The sequence below is a fragment of the Rhinopithecus bieti genome, unplaced genomic scaffold (genome assembly GCF_001698545.2).
Source record: "Rhinopithecus bieti isolate Rb0 unplaced genomic scaffold, ASM169854v2 scaffold_38691, whole genome shotgun sequence".
Classification (NCBI taxonomy): domain Eukaryota; kingdom Metazoa; phylum Chordata; class Mammalia; order Primates; family Cercopithecidae; genus Rhinopithecus; species Rhinopithecus bieti.
Genome location: NW_016816690.1, coordinates 923730 through 941104, shown reverse-complemented (window position 1 = coordinate 941104; position 17375 = coordinate 923730). Strand labels below are relative to the sequence as shown.

At 41.4% G+C, this 17375-nt stretch overlaps 1 protein-coding gene across 5 annotated transcripts in view; it reads right to left on the bottom strand.

Annotated features, from left to right (window-relative positions):
- The window catches only part of SSH2 (slingshot protein phosphatase 2), a 316292-nt gene that overhangs the window by 63646 nt on the left and 235271 nt on the right, over nucleotides 1-17375 (bottom strand). For all 5 annotated transcript variants that reach the window (XM_017855091.1, XM_017855094.1, XM_017855092.1 and 2 more), the window contains 2 exons: nucleotides 16558-16661; nucleotides 9524-9588 (listed from right to left, as the gene is read on the bottom strand). In XM_017855091.1, coding sequence (XP_017710580.1) covers nucleotides 9524-9588; nucleotides 16558-16661 — 169 coding nt within the window. The remainder of the gene's footprint in view (nucleotides 1-9523; nucleotides 9589-16557; nucleotides 16662-17375) is intronic.

The window sequence follows — 17375 nt, the reverse complement described above, 5'->3', positions numbered from 1 at the left end:
AGTAATGAGTTTATGAGGATGTTCGTTCGTTCTTTCTTTCTTTCTTTCTTTCTTTCTTTCTTTCTTTCTTTCTCTCTCTCTCTCTCTCTCTCTCTCTCTTTCTTTCTTTTTTTTACAGGTGTGAGTCACTACGCCTGGCTGAGGATGTACTTTCTACTTTAATATGTTTGGAAATTTTCTTAGTAAGTTCTAAAAGGTATCCTTTTTTTTTTTGAGATGGAGTCTTGTTCTGTCACCCAGGCTGGAGTGCAGTGGTCGGATCTCAGCTCACTGCAAGCTCCGCCTCTCAGGTTTACACCATTCTCCTGCCTCAGCCTCCTGAGTAGCTGGGACTACAGGCGCCCGCCACCTCACCCGGCTAGTTTTTTTTGTATTTCTTTTAGTAGAGATGAGGTTTCACCGTGTTAGCCAGGACGGTCTTGATCTCCTGACCTCGTGATCCGCCCGTCTTGGCCTCCCAAAGCCATCTTATAAGCCTTAAAAATAAAACAACTACAGGCAACACATTCAAATATTACACATATATTTATGTATATATTATGAATATTTATGTAAATATTTATTATACATATACAATAACAATGCCAAGTGCTGAGGATTCAAAGGTGGAAGAGAGAGACATGATCTATGCCCTCATCGAGTGTATAGTCTAGGCTACTCTTCTTTCATTTGTTAATAATAATTTTAAAGACAGCTTTTTTTTTTAAGAGACGGAGTCTTGCTCTGTCCCCCATGCTGGAGTGCAGTGGTGTGATCTTGGCTCACTGCAACCTCCGCCTCCCAGGTTCAAGCAATTGTCCTGCCTCAGCCTCCTGGGGAGCTGGGACTACAGGCACATGCTGCCATGCCCGGCCTTTTTTTTTTTTTTTTTTTTTGTATTTTAGTACAGATGGGGTTTCACCATGTTGCCCAGGCTCAGGCAATCCGCCCGCCTCGGCCTTCCAAAGTGCTAGGATTACAGGTGCGAGCCACTGCACCCGGTTTTTTTTTTTGAGACAGGGTCTCCCTCTGTCACCTAGGTTGGAGTGCAATGGCGCGATCTCGGCTCATTGCAACCTCTGCTTCCTGGGTTTAAGCGATTCTCCTGCCTCAGCCTTCTGAGTAACTGGGATTACAGGTGCACGCCACCGCGCCTAATTTTTGTATTTTTATAGAGACAGGGTTTCACCATGTTGGCCAAATGGCCAGGCTGGTCTCAAACTCCTGCCTCAGGTGGTCCACCCACTTCGGCCTCCCAAAGTGCTGGGATTACAGGCGTGAACCACCCACCTGGCAAAATGACAGATCTTTGTAGCCAGAAAAATGTGCTCTGGAGGCAAATTCTTCTGTGTAAAATATCCCCTATTCCTTAGAGAAACCGAATTCTAATCCATCAACTGGCTCATTATATTTGTCAGAAATTTCTATTTGGAATTTTTTTTTCAGTGCTGCTGTTCTTAGAGTCTCCCTCCTCTTAACTCTGTCACTATTCCAAAATAGCCAGGCCAAGGGAAAAAGAGGCATAGTTACACAGCTCAAATGACCCATTTAGCAAGGCAGAGGTGAGACTCCCGTGGCTATCTTTTTGTCTCTATTCTGATACTCCTAGGAAAATTTAGGGAAACATAAATGGCAGAAGTGGCTACATTAAATCTTGTTTCTAATAAGAATGGATATAACAAGAATGTAATGCTTACCATTCTGATGCCAAATGCATAACATAGAGAACTGTACTTCTGACTTCATGTTCCATGAAGTAATTGAGCATTTAAAACCAAATTCACTTATGAGAAGCTAAGAGGAACTAACATTTAAATGGACTAAGATCTAGAAGGCTGGGATCAAGAGTGAGACATTATACACACACAACAATGAATAAATAGTAAATGTACATGTGGCTGACTGGGAGGCAGTACTGACTCCTTCTCTGATTGGGGAAACACTCTACAACATGTTAATTCATCAGAAATCCTGGTGCAGGTAAACTAGAATTTCTTATAAACAAGATCTCGTATATTATTATATATTTGTACTTGGGCCTCCCTTGGCCCAAGTTTCCTGAATGTGTTAGAGGCTCTTTTATTCTCTGTCAAGGCTCCAAGAATTTCTGGCAAGGCTCAAATACAAATGGCCTGGGAACAACTGAACTTTGTTTCTGACAATTTATCTACAGCTCCTACACCAACCAGTGGCAACTGATTGGCTAAGTCAAAGCTGATAAAAGGAAAAATATAACTTTCATAAGTATTACCTATAATGCAAGTTACCAGGCCAAGTTAGAAGTGGGCTGTAAGAGTTTCTTTGTAAGTGATACTCACTGCAAACATTAGTTGTCTCTCTTTTTTTTTTTGAGATTGAATTTCACTCTGTCGCCCAGGCTGGAGTGCGGTGGTGTGATCTCAGCTCACTGAAACCTCTGCCCCCTGGGTTCAAGCAATTCTCCTGCCTCAGCCTCCCGAGTAAATGGGATTACAGGCGCCTGCCACTGCACCTGGCTACTTTTTGTATTTTTAGTAGAGACGGGGTTTCACCATGTTGGCCAGGATGCTCTCGATCTCTTGACCTTGTGATCCACCTGCGTCAGCCTCCCAAAGTGCTGGGATTACAGGCGCAAGCCACTTCGCCCGGCCAGTTGTCTCTTTTTAAAAAGTTTATTTTATAATATCAAAAGCATGTCAAATGTTTGGCTCGCCCTTGCTTACTCAAACTGTAACAGAAGTTCCCAAACCTAATGAGAAGGGCCCCAGCCATTTCATACTGACTTAGGCTTGAATACCATGCATATTTCAGATCCATTCAATTTTCAGCTTCTTTTTTGTTTTTGTGTTTCACTCTGTTATCCAGGCTGGAATGCATGGGGTGTTCTGCAACCTCTGCCTCCTGGGGTCAAGCAATCCTCCCACCTCAGCCTCCCAAAGAGCTGGGACCACAAGTGCCTGCCACCATGCTTGGCTAATTTTTTGTATCTTTGGTAGAGATGAGGTTTCACCATGTTGTCCAGACTGGTCAATTTTAAGCTTCTTAAATGGAAGAATAGCACTTAAGAGTTCCTGGAATTTGATCACAGGCCTCTAGATAGTACCTACAGTATTAATTCAACACCTATCTCCTAATTAGAAGGATGAGATAAAATCATTTGAAGAAAATTTCTGAAACGTGAGGGGATAAACCCAAGACTCTATTTAAAGTTCCTTTTAGGCTGGGCGCAGTGGTTCATGCCTGTAATCTCAAAACTTTGGGAGACTGAGGCAGGCGGATCACTTGAGGTCAGGAGTTCGAGATGCCTGGCCAACATGGCAAAATCTTCTCTCTACTAAAAATACAAAAAAAATTAGCTGGGTGTGGTGGCGTGTGTCTGTAATCCCAGCTGCTCAGGTGGCTGAGGCAGGAGAATTACTGGATCCCGGGAGGAGGAGGTTGCAGTACGTTGAGATCACACCACTCCACTCCAGCCTAGGCAACAGGGTGAGTAAGACTCTCAAAAAAAAAAAAAAAAAAAAAGTTCCTTTTAAGCTTCAAGATTCTAGGTTAAGGAATTAAAAATCTATGTGCCACAGCCATAAGGAAAAGTCTAATGCCCATCCTGGTTTGAGGTTTATTTCATATTCCTCCACTGGAGATAAGATTAAGCAAAATGTAGTAATTTAATTTATTAACACAATCAAATAAATTTAAAATGGCAATTTTGTTCATAATACCCTAATTTTGAAAATGACAGCAGTTCCAATGTTTCTTCAGTTTCCAGAACTTATATTGAAATCAATGACTGGAATAAGACAATTGAGATGCATTTCATTCATCAACTAAAGTTCTCCTTGAAAAGGACACTACTGAAGTACATTTTAATTGTCTGAACAAAACAATATTCTGGATTTTAAAACTTGGCAGCAATAGTAACTGAGCTTATATTTCCAAGAAACTACATTTACTGCTTAAATTTGGAATCCTATTACAAGTTTCAGGTGAATTGGATCCAGCAGTCTTAGGACTGAAGTAGGTCTGAGAAGTCATCCCCTGCCTCTGCTTTATTCCTGAAAAACCCAACCTGTTTTCAAAGCTCATCTATCAAAGAATAATGCTATTCCCTCGGCATCTGATTTAAATGCTTAACCTAATTACAAGCAGTTTACAAACACCACCTGATAAAAGAGCATCTCTTGGCTTAGAGCGGTGGCTCGCACCTGTAATCCCAGCACTTTGGGAGGCTAAGGCGGGTGGATCACTTGAAGTCAGGAGTTCGAAACTAGCGCGGCCATCATGATGAAACCCGGTCTCTACTAAAAATATAAAAATTAGTGGGGCGTTGTGGTATGTGCCCGTAATCCCAGGTACTTAGGAGGCTGAGTCACGAGAATCGGTGGAACCCGGGAGGCAGAGGCTGCAGTGAGCTGAGAACGCACCACTGCACTCCAGCCTGGGTGACAAAGTGAGACTCCATCTCAAAAAAAAAAAAAAAAAAAAAAAAAAAAGAGGCTATTCTCCTGTCAGCGTCACAATCAGAAATATCTCTCTCAATGGGGCTTGAAAGGAGCTTAAACTGTACCTTTGCCTTTAATTTCTTTTCACCGCTGGGCAAAGGGGCTCATACTTATAATCCCAGCACTTTGGGAAGCCGAGGCAGGCAGATCACCTGAGGTTGGGAGTTTGAGACCAGCCTGACCAACATGGAGAAACCCCATCCCTACTAAAAATACAAAAAATTAGCTGGGCGTGGTGGCGCATGCCTGTAATCCCAGCTACTCAGGAGGCTGAGGCAGGAGAATCGCTTGAACCTGGGAGGCAGAGGTTGTGGTGAGCTGAGATTGTGCCATTGCACTCCAGCCTGGGCAAAAGAGTGAAACTCTGTCTCAAAAAAAATAAACAAACAAAAAAACAAAAGAATTTCTCTATACCAAGAGTCTTACATGCATGCCCCTGCATGCATGATGTAAGACTCTTTGTGAAAAGAAATTAATTACCCCCAGTAAACTACATTATAAAGACCCAATGTCTAAGACAGGCAGTTCACCCAATCCATCAGGGAGAAAGGTTCCAAAAGTATGTAAATATTAAACGCTAGTCAAAAGAATGAAGCAAAACCAATAGCCAAAATTAAAACAGGCTTCACTTGTGACACTAGTAGACTAAAGAACACTGTCTTCAAAAGAAAAAGATTAGAACTTGAGGAAGTCTCTGAATATTTTTTTTAAATCAGTCTGTCTCTATGAAATTCTTAAATATTAATTATATTCCGTGTAGCCATTAAAAACCACGATTTATTTATTGACATGGAAAGACATCCATGATAAACTATGAAGGAAGTAGGTTACAAAAGTTATTTCTATTTTGTCACATTTCTGTAGAAACAAAACAACGCTCTTCCTCTCACTCTTTACACTCTCTCTCTCATATATACATATTTTTAAAAAGAGTGGAAGGATGCTTATACAAATTGCTAACAATGATTTTCTCAGAATGTAGAATACAGAGTGATTTTACTTTATTTATACCTTTTGCATTGTTTGACTGGGAGAAAAAAAACCCACATAATAGATTTATAGCTAGAAAAAATAAACCAACTTCCATTTTAGAAGCAACATATGATGAAAACCAAAATAATAAAACTCCTCATTTTCTTAAATTCTCCTGCAAAGTACTCAAAAGACTTCTTTGTACCTTATCAGCACTTCAGTTTTAGTTAAGAACATCAATTGAAGTTACTTCAAATGTCTTGAGAATTCTTAATTTCTCAGATTATTGTTTCAATTAAATGGTTGATCTTTGGTAACGTGCAAGAGTACTATAAAACCACTTCCTTTATTTTACTAGTTACAGTTTTCCTGAGTACTAAAGTTAACGCTTGATGCCTGTATTTGGAACACAGAGCTTCCCTGGAGGAAAAGATTGGCTTCGTCCTGTTTTCAATGCTAAAGCAAAATGTGTGGTTTGGTTGGGTTATTTAAAAAATAAAGGCAAGACTTTTAGTGGGCGCGGTGGCTCACACCTGTAATCCCAGCACTTTGGGAGGCCGAGATGGGGAGATCACCTGAGGTCAGGAGTTTAAGACCAGCCTGGCCAACATGGTGAAAACCCGTCTCTACTAAAAATACAAAAAATTAGCCGGGTATGGTGGCACGTGTCTGTAATCCCAGCTACTCGGGGGGCTGAGACAGGAGAATCACTTGAACCCAGGAGGCAGAGGTTGCAAAGAGCCGCGATTGAGCCACCGCACTCCAGCCTGGGCGACAGAGATAGACTCCGTCTCAAAAAAAAAAAAAAAAAGGCAAGACTTTCAGCTGACTATCAAACTTTTAACCTTCTGCACAAATCTTAAGAGTTTCAGCATTCCAAATTTAACTCAAAACAAAAGCCTTTGCTTTGAGTCTACAAATGCTCCTTTCAGTTAGAGAAGTGCTAATTTGTCCAAAGTCATACAATGCATTGACTCATTTTCTTGAAGATGACTCACTCAATAATCTGAAACATAATGACTATGTGTTTGTAACAATTCAAAACAACTGTAAAATGACTTGTCATGTGAACTTTGAATTCAGAGGCGTAAGTTACATTTTCTGAATTTATTTTATAAATGTAAAGCAGCTGAAGATGCATATTTTAGTAAGAAAAGAATTGCCAGCTCTGCCTTCATAACTGCTTCCTTCATGTTCTTCCAAGTCTTTATGTAGTTAAAATTATTTTAATATTTAGAGGTTCACACCAAATTCCAGAAGGTTATCAATGAGAAAATGATAAAGTGACATTAGATCTCTTTAAAGCTTTAGCTTTACCCAAACACACAAATGTTGAAAGCTATCAGCAAATATTTATTGGGCATCCAGTATGTGCGTATGTGCAAATGATTGTTGTTATGGGTTTTCAAAGAGGTGTACTCCAAGTGTGATTCCTGGATCAGCAGCATCAGCAGTGTTTCAAAACTGGCTTAAAAATACAAATTATCTCTGCTTCCCCTTTACTAATCAAACTGTGCATGTGCAGTCCAGCAATTAGTGAGTTAACAAACCTCTCCAGGTGATTGTGATATATTTTAAAGTTTGAGAATCATTGCTTCAGATGATGATGATGATGATTATTAGAGACAGGGTCTTGCACTGTTGCCCAGGTTGAGGGCAGTGGCGCGATCATGGCTCACTGCAGCTTTGACCTGCCAGGCTCAAGCGATACTCCCACCTCAGCCTCCCGAGTAGCTGGCATGCCACTATGCCCAGCTAATTTTTTACTTTTTGTAGAGACAGGATTTTGCCATGTTGCCTAGGCTGATCTTGAACTCCTGCCTCGGCCTCCCAAAGTGCTGGGATTACAGACATGAGCCACCACACCCCAGCCACTCCAGATTATTAATACTGTAAGAATTGCATCCCCCTGTTCCCTTTTAAATAACAATAATAACATTATGATTATTTTTTGAGACGGAATCTCGTTCTGTCATCCAGGTTGGAGTGTAATGGTGCAATCTTGGCTCACTGCAACCACCACCTCCCAGGTTCAAGTGATTCTCCTGCCTCAGCCTCCTGGGTAGCTACAGGTGTGTGCCACCACGCCTGGCTAATTTTTGTATTTTTAGTAGAGACAGGGTTTTACCATGTTGGCTAGGCTGGTCTTGAACTCTTGACTTCAAATGATCTGCCCACCTCAGTCTCCCAAAGTGCTGGGATTATAGGCGTGAGCCCCTGTGCCCAGCCTTAAATAATTATTTAAGAAAGAAATATATCAAGAAATACAGACAAGATTTATATAAATGTATAATGTTACTTTTGGTTAGGATATAAAACATTTAAAAAATTAAAAATAAGATATAAAACAACTATGAAAGGATTCCTTTAAATTTTTATATATTCTAATCAAAGGACTTATTACCAAATGCCTAGATTACTGCAATAACTACCTTAGCAGGCCTCCCTGATTTAAAAAGATCTTTTCCTCCTCTCTATTCTGTATTAGCTTCTGAGGAATCTTCCCTAACTACTATAGCTGTCCCATGGCATTCTTTGGCTGAAAAACCTGTGATGTTTCACAACTGCTTATTGAAAAGGGAGAGGTACTACCTTTAGCTAGTAATCTAGAGCAAGCAGCAAGCTTGTGCAACCCATGGCCTATGGGTCACATGTGGCCCAAGATGGCTTTGAATGTGGCCCAGCACAAATTCATAAACTTTCTGAAAACATTATGAGATATCCCTGATTTTTTTTTTTAAGCTCATCAGCTATCGTTAGTGTTAGTGTATTTTATGTGTGGCCCAAGACAATTCTTCTTTTTCCAATGTGATCCAGGGAAGTCAAATGATTGGACACTCCTAAGAGGCTCAGATGGGAAATGTAAATAAGGAAAGTAAGCCACGTGAATATTGAATGGGTAGAAATACTTTCCAATTTCCACAAAGAAATATGCTCATCTCGGTTTTGTTTTCCTAGTTTTATTCGAGGTACTACTACAACAGTGCAGGAATGATGACAAATGGTGACACTTGACTTAAGAAGACAACAGGGGCTGGGCACCATGGCTCATGCCTGTAATCCCAGCACTTTGTGAGGCCGAGGCGGGTGGATCACAAGGTCAGGAGTTTGAGACCAGCCTGCCCAATTAGGTGAAACCCCGTCTCTACTAAAAATACAAAAATCAGCTGAGCGTGGTGGCGCGTGCCTATAATCCCAGCTGCTTGGGAGGCTGAGGCAGGAGAATTGATTGAACCTGGGAGGCGGAGGTTGCAGTGAGCTGAGATTGTGCCATGGCACTCCAGCCTGGGCGACAGAGCGAGACTCTGTCTCAAAAAGAGGATTATGGTAAATTAAGAACCCATGCTAGACCTCACCTAACTTTAAAATTCTGGCTTACAGTTTTTTAAAAAAACGCTGTGATCCAAACAAAACATATCTCTGGCCTATACACTGCCAGTTTGAGACCTCCAGTTTATAGCACTAAATCCATATTTGCCTGCCTTGTTTTCTAGTCTCTATCTTCCCAATAATAATCCCCATACTTAGACAGCATTTTGCACTATTCAGTATGTTTTCATGTCCAGTTGACCCTCTCAACAGAAGAGGTAGTCAGGAGATGAGGAAATGGGCATAGATAGGGTAAAGTAACTTGTTCAGTATCATATGACTTAGCACCTAAGTCCAAGTCTCCTGAGTGTGAAGCCAGCATCGATCTTTGGCCATTTCACTCCCTCCTTGTCCTTCTCTATGTGTGTTTTTGCTAGTTAAGTCCTTATCTAGAATAATTTCTTTCTACCAATCCAAACCTCATCATCTTTCAAGAGTCAGCTCAAGCTCTGCTGACTACATAAACCTTCCTCATCTAGGTCAAATCCCCAAGGTTTTTCTCGATTTTCTGAACTTCAATTGTTATTATAGTTAATAACTTACAAACTGGTGCTTACCAACAGTCTTAAACCATTAAATTATTTCACAACATTCCACATTATCTTCTCTCTTACTTCACATAGTTCCCAGCACTATGCTGGGATGTAAAAATGACTGTTCAATGTTGGCTGGCTATCTTAGATAGTCTTTTGAGGAAGAAAATTATGATGACACCACTAACTTACCAGCCTGATGTTGTCTTCTGGGCGGAGTAATATGAACATTGCTTGGAGATGCTGTTGGAGATCGCCTGGTGAAATTTACAAACCAAAGGATAATTATTCTCCATTCTAATGTTGACAGAGAGGATTCCTTCTACCTCAGTGACTTTTGTAAAAGAAAGTTCTGATTCATTAAAGGACTCTGATTAGACATAGAAATTAAATGATTACTGACTTCTTTTAAAATGGAAAGAGAGACTGCTAGACTGCATCTTAATACATTTGCTTTTAGTCTATACTATATTAAAACTTATGTCTGTCCTATGAAAGGTACACTTGAGACCAGTCTCAGTTTTGTATTATGGTGGATGTTGATGAGAGACTTGTTGTTGAGATCTGTTAGGCAGAGGCAGCACTCACTGGCTGTATTTTCAGGCTCACTGAAAGTAGCAATGAGGGCACTTTGAAAATGGGTGTAGTAGTGTAGTGTTAGAGGAATTATCCATAACTTTTAAAAAGCTAACCATTTTGTCATTCCTATTTCTATAATCATATGCTTTGGTTGCATTTGACCTAAGAAGACTTTTGGATTCTCCCTAGAATAAGGTCAATAGTTTAAAATGACTTTCATATTAGTGACTGAAATTATTATTTATCTTAATTTTTTTTTGAGACAGAGTCTCGCTCTGTCACCCAGGCTGGAGTGTAGTGACTGATACTATAATGAGAGTATATATACACACACACACACACGTGTATATATGTATATATATGTATATACATGTATGTGTGTGTGTGTATACATATATATGTATTTTTTGGTTTTTTTGAGACAGAATCTCGTTCTGTCGCCCAGGCTGGAGTGCAGTGGCACAATCTCGGCTCACCGCAAGCTCCGCCTCCTGGGTTCATGCCATTCTCCTGCCTCAGCCTCCCGAGTAGCTGGGACTACAGGCGCCTGCCACCATGCCCGGCTAATTTTTTGTATTTTAGTATTTTAGAGATGGGGTTTCACCATGTTAGCCAGGATGGTCTTGATCTCCTGACCTTGTGATCTGCCTGCCTCGGCCTCCCAAAGTGCTGGGATTACAGGTGTGAACCACTGTGCCCGGCCAATGAGCGTATATATTAAGTATGCCACATAAGGGATATATATTCTCCTGAACATATTATTAGGTTCTTTAAAATGGCCAACCATTATTTGAATCCTCACTTGTTCTTACACATTTTGTCAAACTAAGTTGAAATTTCTTTGTTTTAACTATTATAGATTTCCTCATATTCCTAGGAAATCCAAGGCTTTAGATAGCAGGAGATAAATAATGTACTATCATAAATTATAAAAATCTGTGAACAAAAAAACCTCATTCTTGCCCACTCAGATATTGCCCTTATTAAAGTCTAAGGTGACTGACACAGTCACATAACCGTGAATGCCACTATAACTTGTTCTCACATTGGTCTTGAAATCTACATACATAATTTTCCTTCAGTTAATAGCTGTTAATTATGAGATGAAATACTGTTATGTACAAGAAGTGGATAGAGGCAGGAAGAAAAAAAGTAGGTTGGCAAATGGGTTGGTGCGTTTATATAAATGACAGCAAGTCTGAAACTCTTTCCTTTCTTCTTACACAGAATAGTTTCCTTAATCCCACCACTTTGGGAGGCTGAGGCGGGGGACTGCTTGAGGCTAGTGAGCTATGATTATGCCACTGCACTCCAGCCTGGGTGACAGAGTAAGACCTTACATTTAAATATAAATAAATAAACAAAAACCAAACACCCACCCCCCAACCCCAAATCAAAAAGGATGGTTTTCACTGCTGGCTTCTGACCAATTAATTCCATATTGCAGAATCTTTCAATTTTCAAAATTAAAATGGAGAGTCATTATGTTTGGCCAGATCCATTCTACTACCTTTCAAGGCCAGGGACACAATCTTAAGTCTCATATGCATAAACCCAAGAGAAAAGAAAACATATGTCCACCCAAAAAGTTGTACACACATGTATATACAGCATTATTCATAATAGCAAAAAAGTGGAAACAACTCAAATGTCTATCAAATGATGAATGGAAAAATAAAATGTAGTATTATCCACAAAATGTAGTATTATTTGGTCATAAAAAGGAATGATGTACTGATACATACTATACCATAGATGACCTTTGAAAACACGCTAAGTAAAAGGAGCCTGTCTCAAAAATCCATTTATATGAATCCATTTACAGAACACCCAGAATAGGCAAATCTACAGAGACAGAAAGTAGACTCGTGGTTGCTTAGGGCTGGGAGAGAGGGTGAGAGAAATAGGGATTGACTGCTAATGGGTATCGGGTTTATTTTCAGGGCGATAAAAATGTTCTAAAATTAGATTGTGGTGATGGCTGTACAACTCTGTGACTCTTCTAAAAACCAATGAATGTACACTTTAAATGAGTAAACGGGGTGAATTACATGGTATGTAGATTATATCTCAATAAAGCTGTTAAACAAAAAATAAAAGGACAGGTATGAAGAGACAAAGTGTTAGGTATAAACAATGAAAAGCTACCCGAGTTATAAGTTGCAACTGCGTTAAGCAGCTGAGGATACTTTTTATTTTATTTTTTCTTGAGACAGGGTCTTACTCTGCCACCCAGACTGGAGTACAGTGACGCCATCACGGCTCCCTACAGCTGTGACCTCCTGGGCTCAAGCAATCCTCCCACCTCAGCCTCCAGAGTAGCCGGGACTACAGGTGCGCACCACAACGCCTGGCTAATTTTTTGTATTTTTTGTAGAGATGAGGTTTCACCATGGTGCCCAGGCTGCTCCTGACTTAGGAGTCTAAGCTCAAGCAATCTGCCCGCCTGGGCCTCCCAAAGTGCTGGATTACAGGCATAGACCACAGCACCAGGCTGGAGCTTCTTTAAAACTAAGTTTCCTTCTGTCCTACCAGTAGAAATAACCAGAGGAAAGGATTTTTAGGGTGGAGAACTTCTGGAGGAGAACCCTAAATAGCAGCCCAAAGTCCCCACTCCGAACACTACTGGCCCAAAGATTCAGCTGGCTTTTCTGAAGCTCAGACAAAAAAGTCAGGAGGCCTACTCAAGTAAGCCTTCTTATGTGAGTTGGAAGCTCAGGTTTGTTGGCTGCAAAAAGTACTGCTCTGAGCAAACTGCATATCATTTCCTACTGGGCAACTGTTCTTCACAGAGTCTAATATAAGGCAATATATTGACATAGCATTAAGATAACCTTCCCTACATTTTCCCACCATATACTTCACTGCTAGGAGCTAAATTTCAATTTTCTATTGGATTTTATAGACTTTTCATTGTTTCCATTTAAAATACTGGCAGACATTCACCTGTAATAGCCTTCTTTGCAAAATACTATTTGGATATTTCAAATGTAGCCCAGTTAAAAAATTCTAACTAGTTCAAGAAACATGCATAAGGAAATACAACTAGACATGGTAAGCCCTTGATCTGCTCTCAATTCTGCCATCAACTTGCAGTTACTGTGGGCTTGGCCAAGACAGCTTCACTTTATGTGACAGCCTGGCTCTTGTAAGCCAAGTTTATACTCGCACTGCCTCATCTGTTCCGGTCTGGATCACAAATCAAGTCCATTCAGCTTGTGTTAAATCTGCTTTTCTTTTTAGTATGAGGAAAGCTAACTGAACGATGTCAAGTAGAAACCTGGGTGGCAGCTGAGTGTAGAAGTTTGACCAAAGAAAAATGTCAACCAGTGCCAGGAGCTTTAAAAGCCATTGACCCCATTAACTATTACATGCCATAGAGTAGTTTGCCCAACATCCTAGTCAAACTGGATTTAAACCAATAATTTGTCTTCTTTTTACTGTAAGGGATAAATATCCACACTAAAAAGAAATAAAAAGCTTAGTGGGCATACTTCTTCCGCACATTCAAGTTTTTTGGGGAAGCGTCCTCTCCTACCTGACCTCCAGTACTGGACACTGGGGAGGAAGGTTTTAGAAAGTGCAATCCAAGCTAATTTCCAAAAGAGGTTATTTCCTCCCTTACTCTAAAAAATTTTCCATGACTAGAGAGTTCTGGTAGGAGGAAAATATTGTCCAAACAAAATGCATTACAATTCTGAGCTGCCACAATTGCAACTACGTGAAGGCCCAGACAAGTAGTAGGGAAGCCACTAAAATAACCGAGATTATCTCACTAAAGCTATGCTCAACTACTGGCTCAATGGAATCCAGTATTTTTGGCTTTCACCTCTGACCTAAACACTTAAGGTTATTGTAGTCTTTGTTCCTTTCTTAGTAGTTACAATTTTTTTTTTCACTCCTGGAGGTCACAAGTAGTCAAAGTGTCACATTTATGACAACAAGCAATCTGCCTCTTTGTATACTATTGATCAGGATCAGTGTCCTCAAGCTTTTATTTTTTTTCCCCAAAATGATAAATAAGGTCTGCCGGTAGAAGAGAAACATTAGGTTATCTTCTTAAACTGTGGATATCCTACACCTGGAGATCTCTCTCCCTAGGACACATTTTCTACGGTTCTTTTTAAACGTCATCACCACAGGTGTTCCTGATTTTAGAGAAATCCAATATAAAATAATACAATGCATATACTACTATTAGTTGATATTTCAAAACCAGAGCTTATACTCATTCTTTGTTTATTTGATGACTCTTTGTTTATAGAAGTCCTCTGGGTTAAATTTCCAGTCTTTTTAGTGTATACATTCAAGTAGTAGACACCGGCACTTTAATATGTGACATAATAACTCATTATCACAGCAAAAACTTTATCTTAGTATATTCTGTATCATTCTTCTCCTCATACCATCACTAGAGAGCAGAAAGAAATCAGAAATTGAATCTTTGATTAGTTGAAGTAACTCTGAATAAGATTCAAGGGAACAGCTAAACTTTTTTTTTTTTTTGAGACGGGGTCTCATTCTGTTGCCCAGGCTGGAGGACAGTGGCACGATCTCAGCTCACTGCAACCTCCGTCTCCCAGGTTCCAGCAATTCTCCTGCCTCAGCCTCCTGAGTAGCTAGGACTATAGGTGCGTGCCACCATGCCCACTAATCTTTGTATTTCTCTCTTCTTTTTTTTTTTGAGATGGAGTCTTACTCTGTTACCCAGCCTGGAGTGCAGTGGTGCGATTTCGGCTCACTGCAAGCCCCACCTCCCGGGTTCACACCATTCTCCTGCCTCAGTCTCCTGAGTAGCTGGGACTACAGGCACCCACCACCACACCCGGCTAATTTTTTTTGTATTTTTAGTAGAGACAGGGTTTCACCATGTTAGCCAGGATGGTCTTGATCTCCTTGTGATCTGCCCGTCTCGGCCTCCCAAAGTGCTGGGATTACAGGCGTGAGCCACCGTGCCAGGCCTAAGTTTTGTATTTTTTGTAGAGATGGGGTTTAGCCATGTTAGCCAGGCTGGTTTCAAACTCCTGACCTCAGTTGATCCACCCGCCTCGGCCTCCCAAGGTGCTGGGATCAGAGGCGCGAGCCGTGTTTGGCTCTTTTTTTTTTGAGACAGGGTCCGACTCTGTCACCAAGGCTGGAGTGCAGTAGTGCAAAGATGGCTCACTGCAGTCTCAACTTCCCAGGCTCAAGTGACCCTCCCACCTCAGCCTCCCAAGGTAGCTGGAACCACAGGTGTACACTACCACAATTCACTAATTTTCTTTTTTTGAAGTCAAGTCTTGCTCTGTTGCCCAGGCTGGCATGATCTCGGCTCACTGTAACCTTCGCTTCCCAGGTTCAAGTGATTCTTCTGCCTCACCCTCCAGAACAGCTGAGATTACAGGAATGTGCCACCAGGCCAAGCTTATTTTTGTATTTTTAGTAGAGACAGGGTTTCACCACGTTGGCCAGGCTGGTCTTGAACTTCTGATCTCAGGTGATCCACCTGCCTCAGCCTCCCCAAATGCTGGGATTATAGGTGTGAGCCACTGTGCCCGGCCACACTTGGCTAATTTAACTTTTTTTTAATTTTTATTTTTTGTAGAGATGGGATTTCACCATCTTGCCCAGGCCAGTCTCAAAGTCCTCGACTCAGGCAATCCTCTTGCTTCAGCATCCCAAAATGCTGGGATTACAGCTGTGAGCCAATGTGCCTGGCCCACCTGAAGATTTTTAACCTGAACACTCAAAACCTTAACTGAGGGCCAGGCGCGAGGGCTCACGCCTATAATCCCAGCACTTTGGATAACCGAGGCGGGCAGATCACCTGAGGCCAGGAGTTCGACACCAGCCTAGCCAACATGGTGAAACCCCATCTCTACTAAAAACACAAAAATTAGCTGAGTGTGGTGGTGCATGCCTGTAGTTCCAGCTACTTGGGAGGCTGAGGCAGGAGAATTGCGTGATCCCGGGAGGTGGAGGTTGCAGTGAGCTGAGATTACGCCATTGCACTCCAGCCTTGGCGACAGAGTGAGGGTCTCGAAAAAACAAAACAAAACAAAAACAACCTTGGCCGGGCACGGTGGCTCAAGTCTGTAATCCCAGCACTTTGGGAGGCTGAGGCAGGCAGATCACCTGAGGTCAGGAGTTCAAGGCCAGCCTGGCCAACATGGTGAAACCCGTGTTTCTACTAAAAATACAAAAATGCGGTGGGCGTGGTGGTGGGCGCCTGTAGTCCCAGCTGCTCAGGAGGCTGAGGCAGAAGAATCACTTGAACCCAGGAGGTGGAGGTTGCAGTGATCTGGGATCATGCTACTGTACTCCACCCTGGGTGACAAAGCGAGACTCCGTCTCAAAAAAACAAAACAAAACAAAAAAATCTCAATCTTAACTGAGAAGTTTCATATAGCTTCATTAGAGTATTTTGGTACTTTCTTATAATTATTCCAACAAAAATGTATTGAACATCTACTAAGTGTAAAAGACTCTTTGCTAAGTGCTAAAAAAAATGGTCTCTGAGGGTAAAAGAAAAGTGATTACAGCACAGTACAACACTTTCTTTCACCATTAAAGAACTTCTGAAGAGATGGGGATGAGGTAGTCAGCCTTTTAGAATGTAACACAAGATACAGTTACCAAGAAAGAAATAGTATATATGCGAGTGTTACCTGCATGCTTGTTCCGTCTGTGGCTGATTCTTGGTGTGGATGAGCCATTTCCCCGTGGTAGAAAAAGGGCAGCACCTTTGACAGTTAGAAAGCTCTCGCTGATGCTACAAGGAAAAAGTCAAAAGAAAATAAATTATTTAGGAAAGGAAATCAAAGGATAGGATGGATAACCACTTTAGGATTCTCTCTTCCCTATTCCAAAGTTCCAACTTCATGGAACGAAGTAAAAACATAATCAAGAGAGGCTGTGGTTACTCACGCATACACTCCTGCCTACTCTAGACAAGTTTTCTTTCTTCTTCTTTTGTGAAAGGGAGTCTTGCTCTGTTGCCCAGGCTGGAGTGCAGTGGCGCAATCTTGGCTCACTGCAACCTCTGCCTCCTGGGTTCAAGCGATTCTCCTGCCTCAGCCTCCCGAGTAGGCTGGGATTACCGGCACCCGCCACCATGCCCGGCTTTTTGTATATTAGTAGACAGGGTTTCACTACATAGGTCAAGCTGGTCTCAAACTCTTGACCTCAAATGATCTGCCCACCTCAGCCTCCCAAAGTGTTGGGAATACAGGTGTGAGCCACCGTGCCCGGCCTCTAGATAAGTTTTCTGAAACAAAACTTATAATATTCTTCTTTTTTTTCTTTTTCAGATGGGAGTCTCACTTTGTTGCCAGGCTGGAGTGCAATGGTGCGATCTTGGCTCACTGCAACAACCTCCGCCTCCTAGGTTCAAGTAATTCTCCTGCCTCAGGCTCCTGAGTAGCTGGGATTACAGGAGTGAGCCACCACGACCACCTAATTTTTGTGGTTTTTTTTTTTTTTTTTT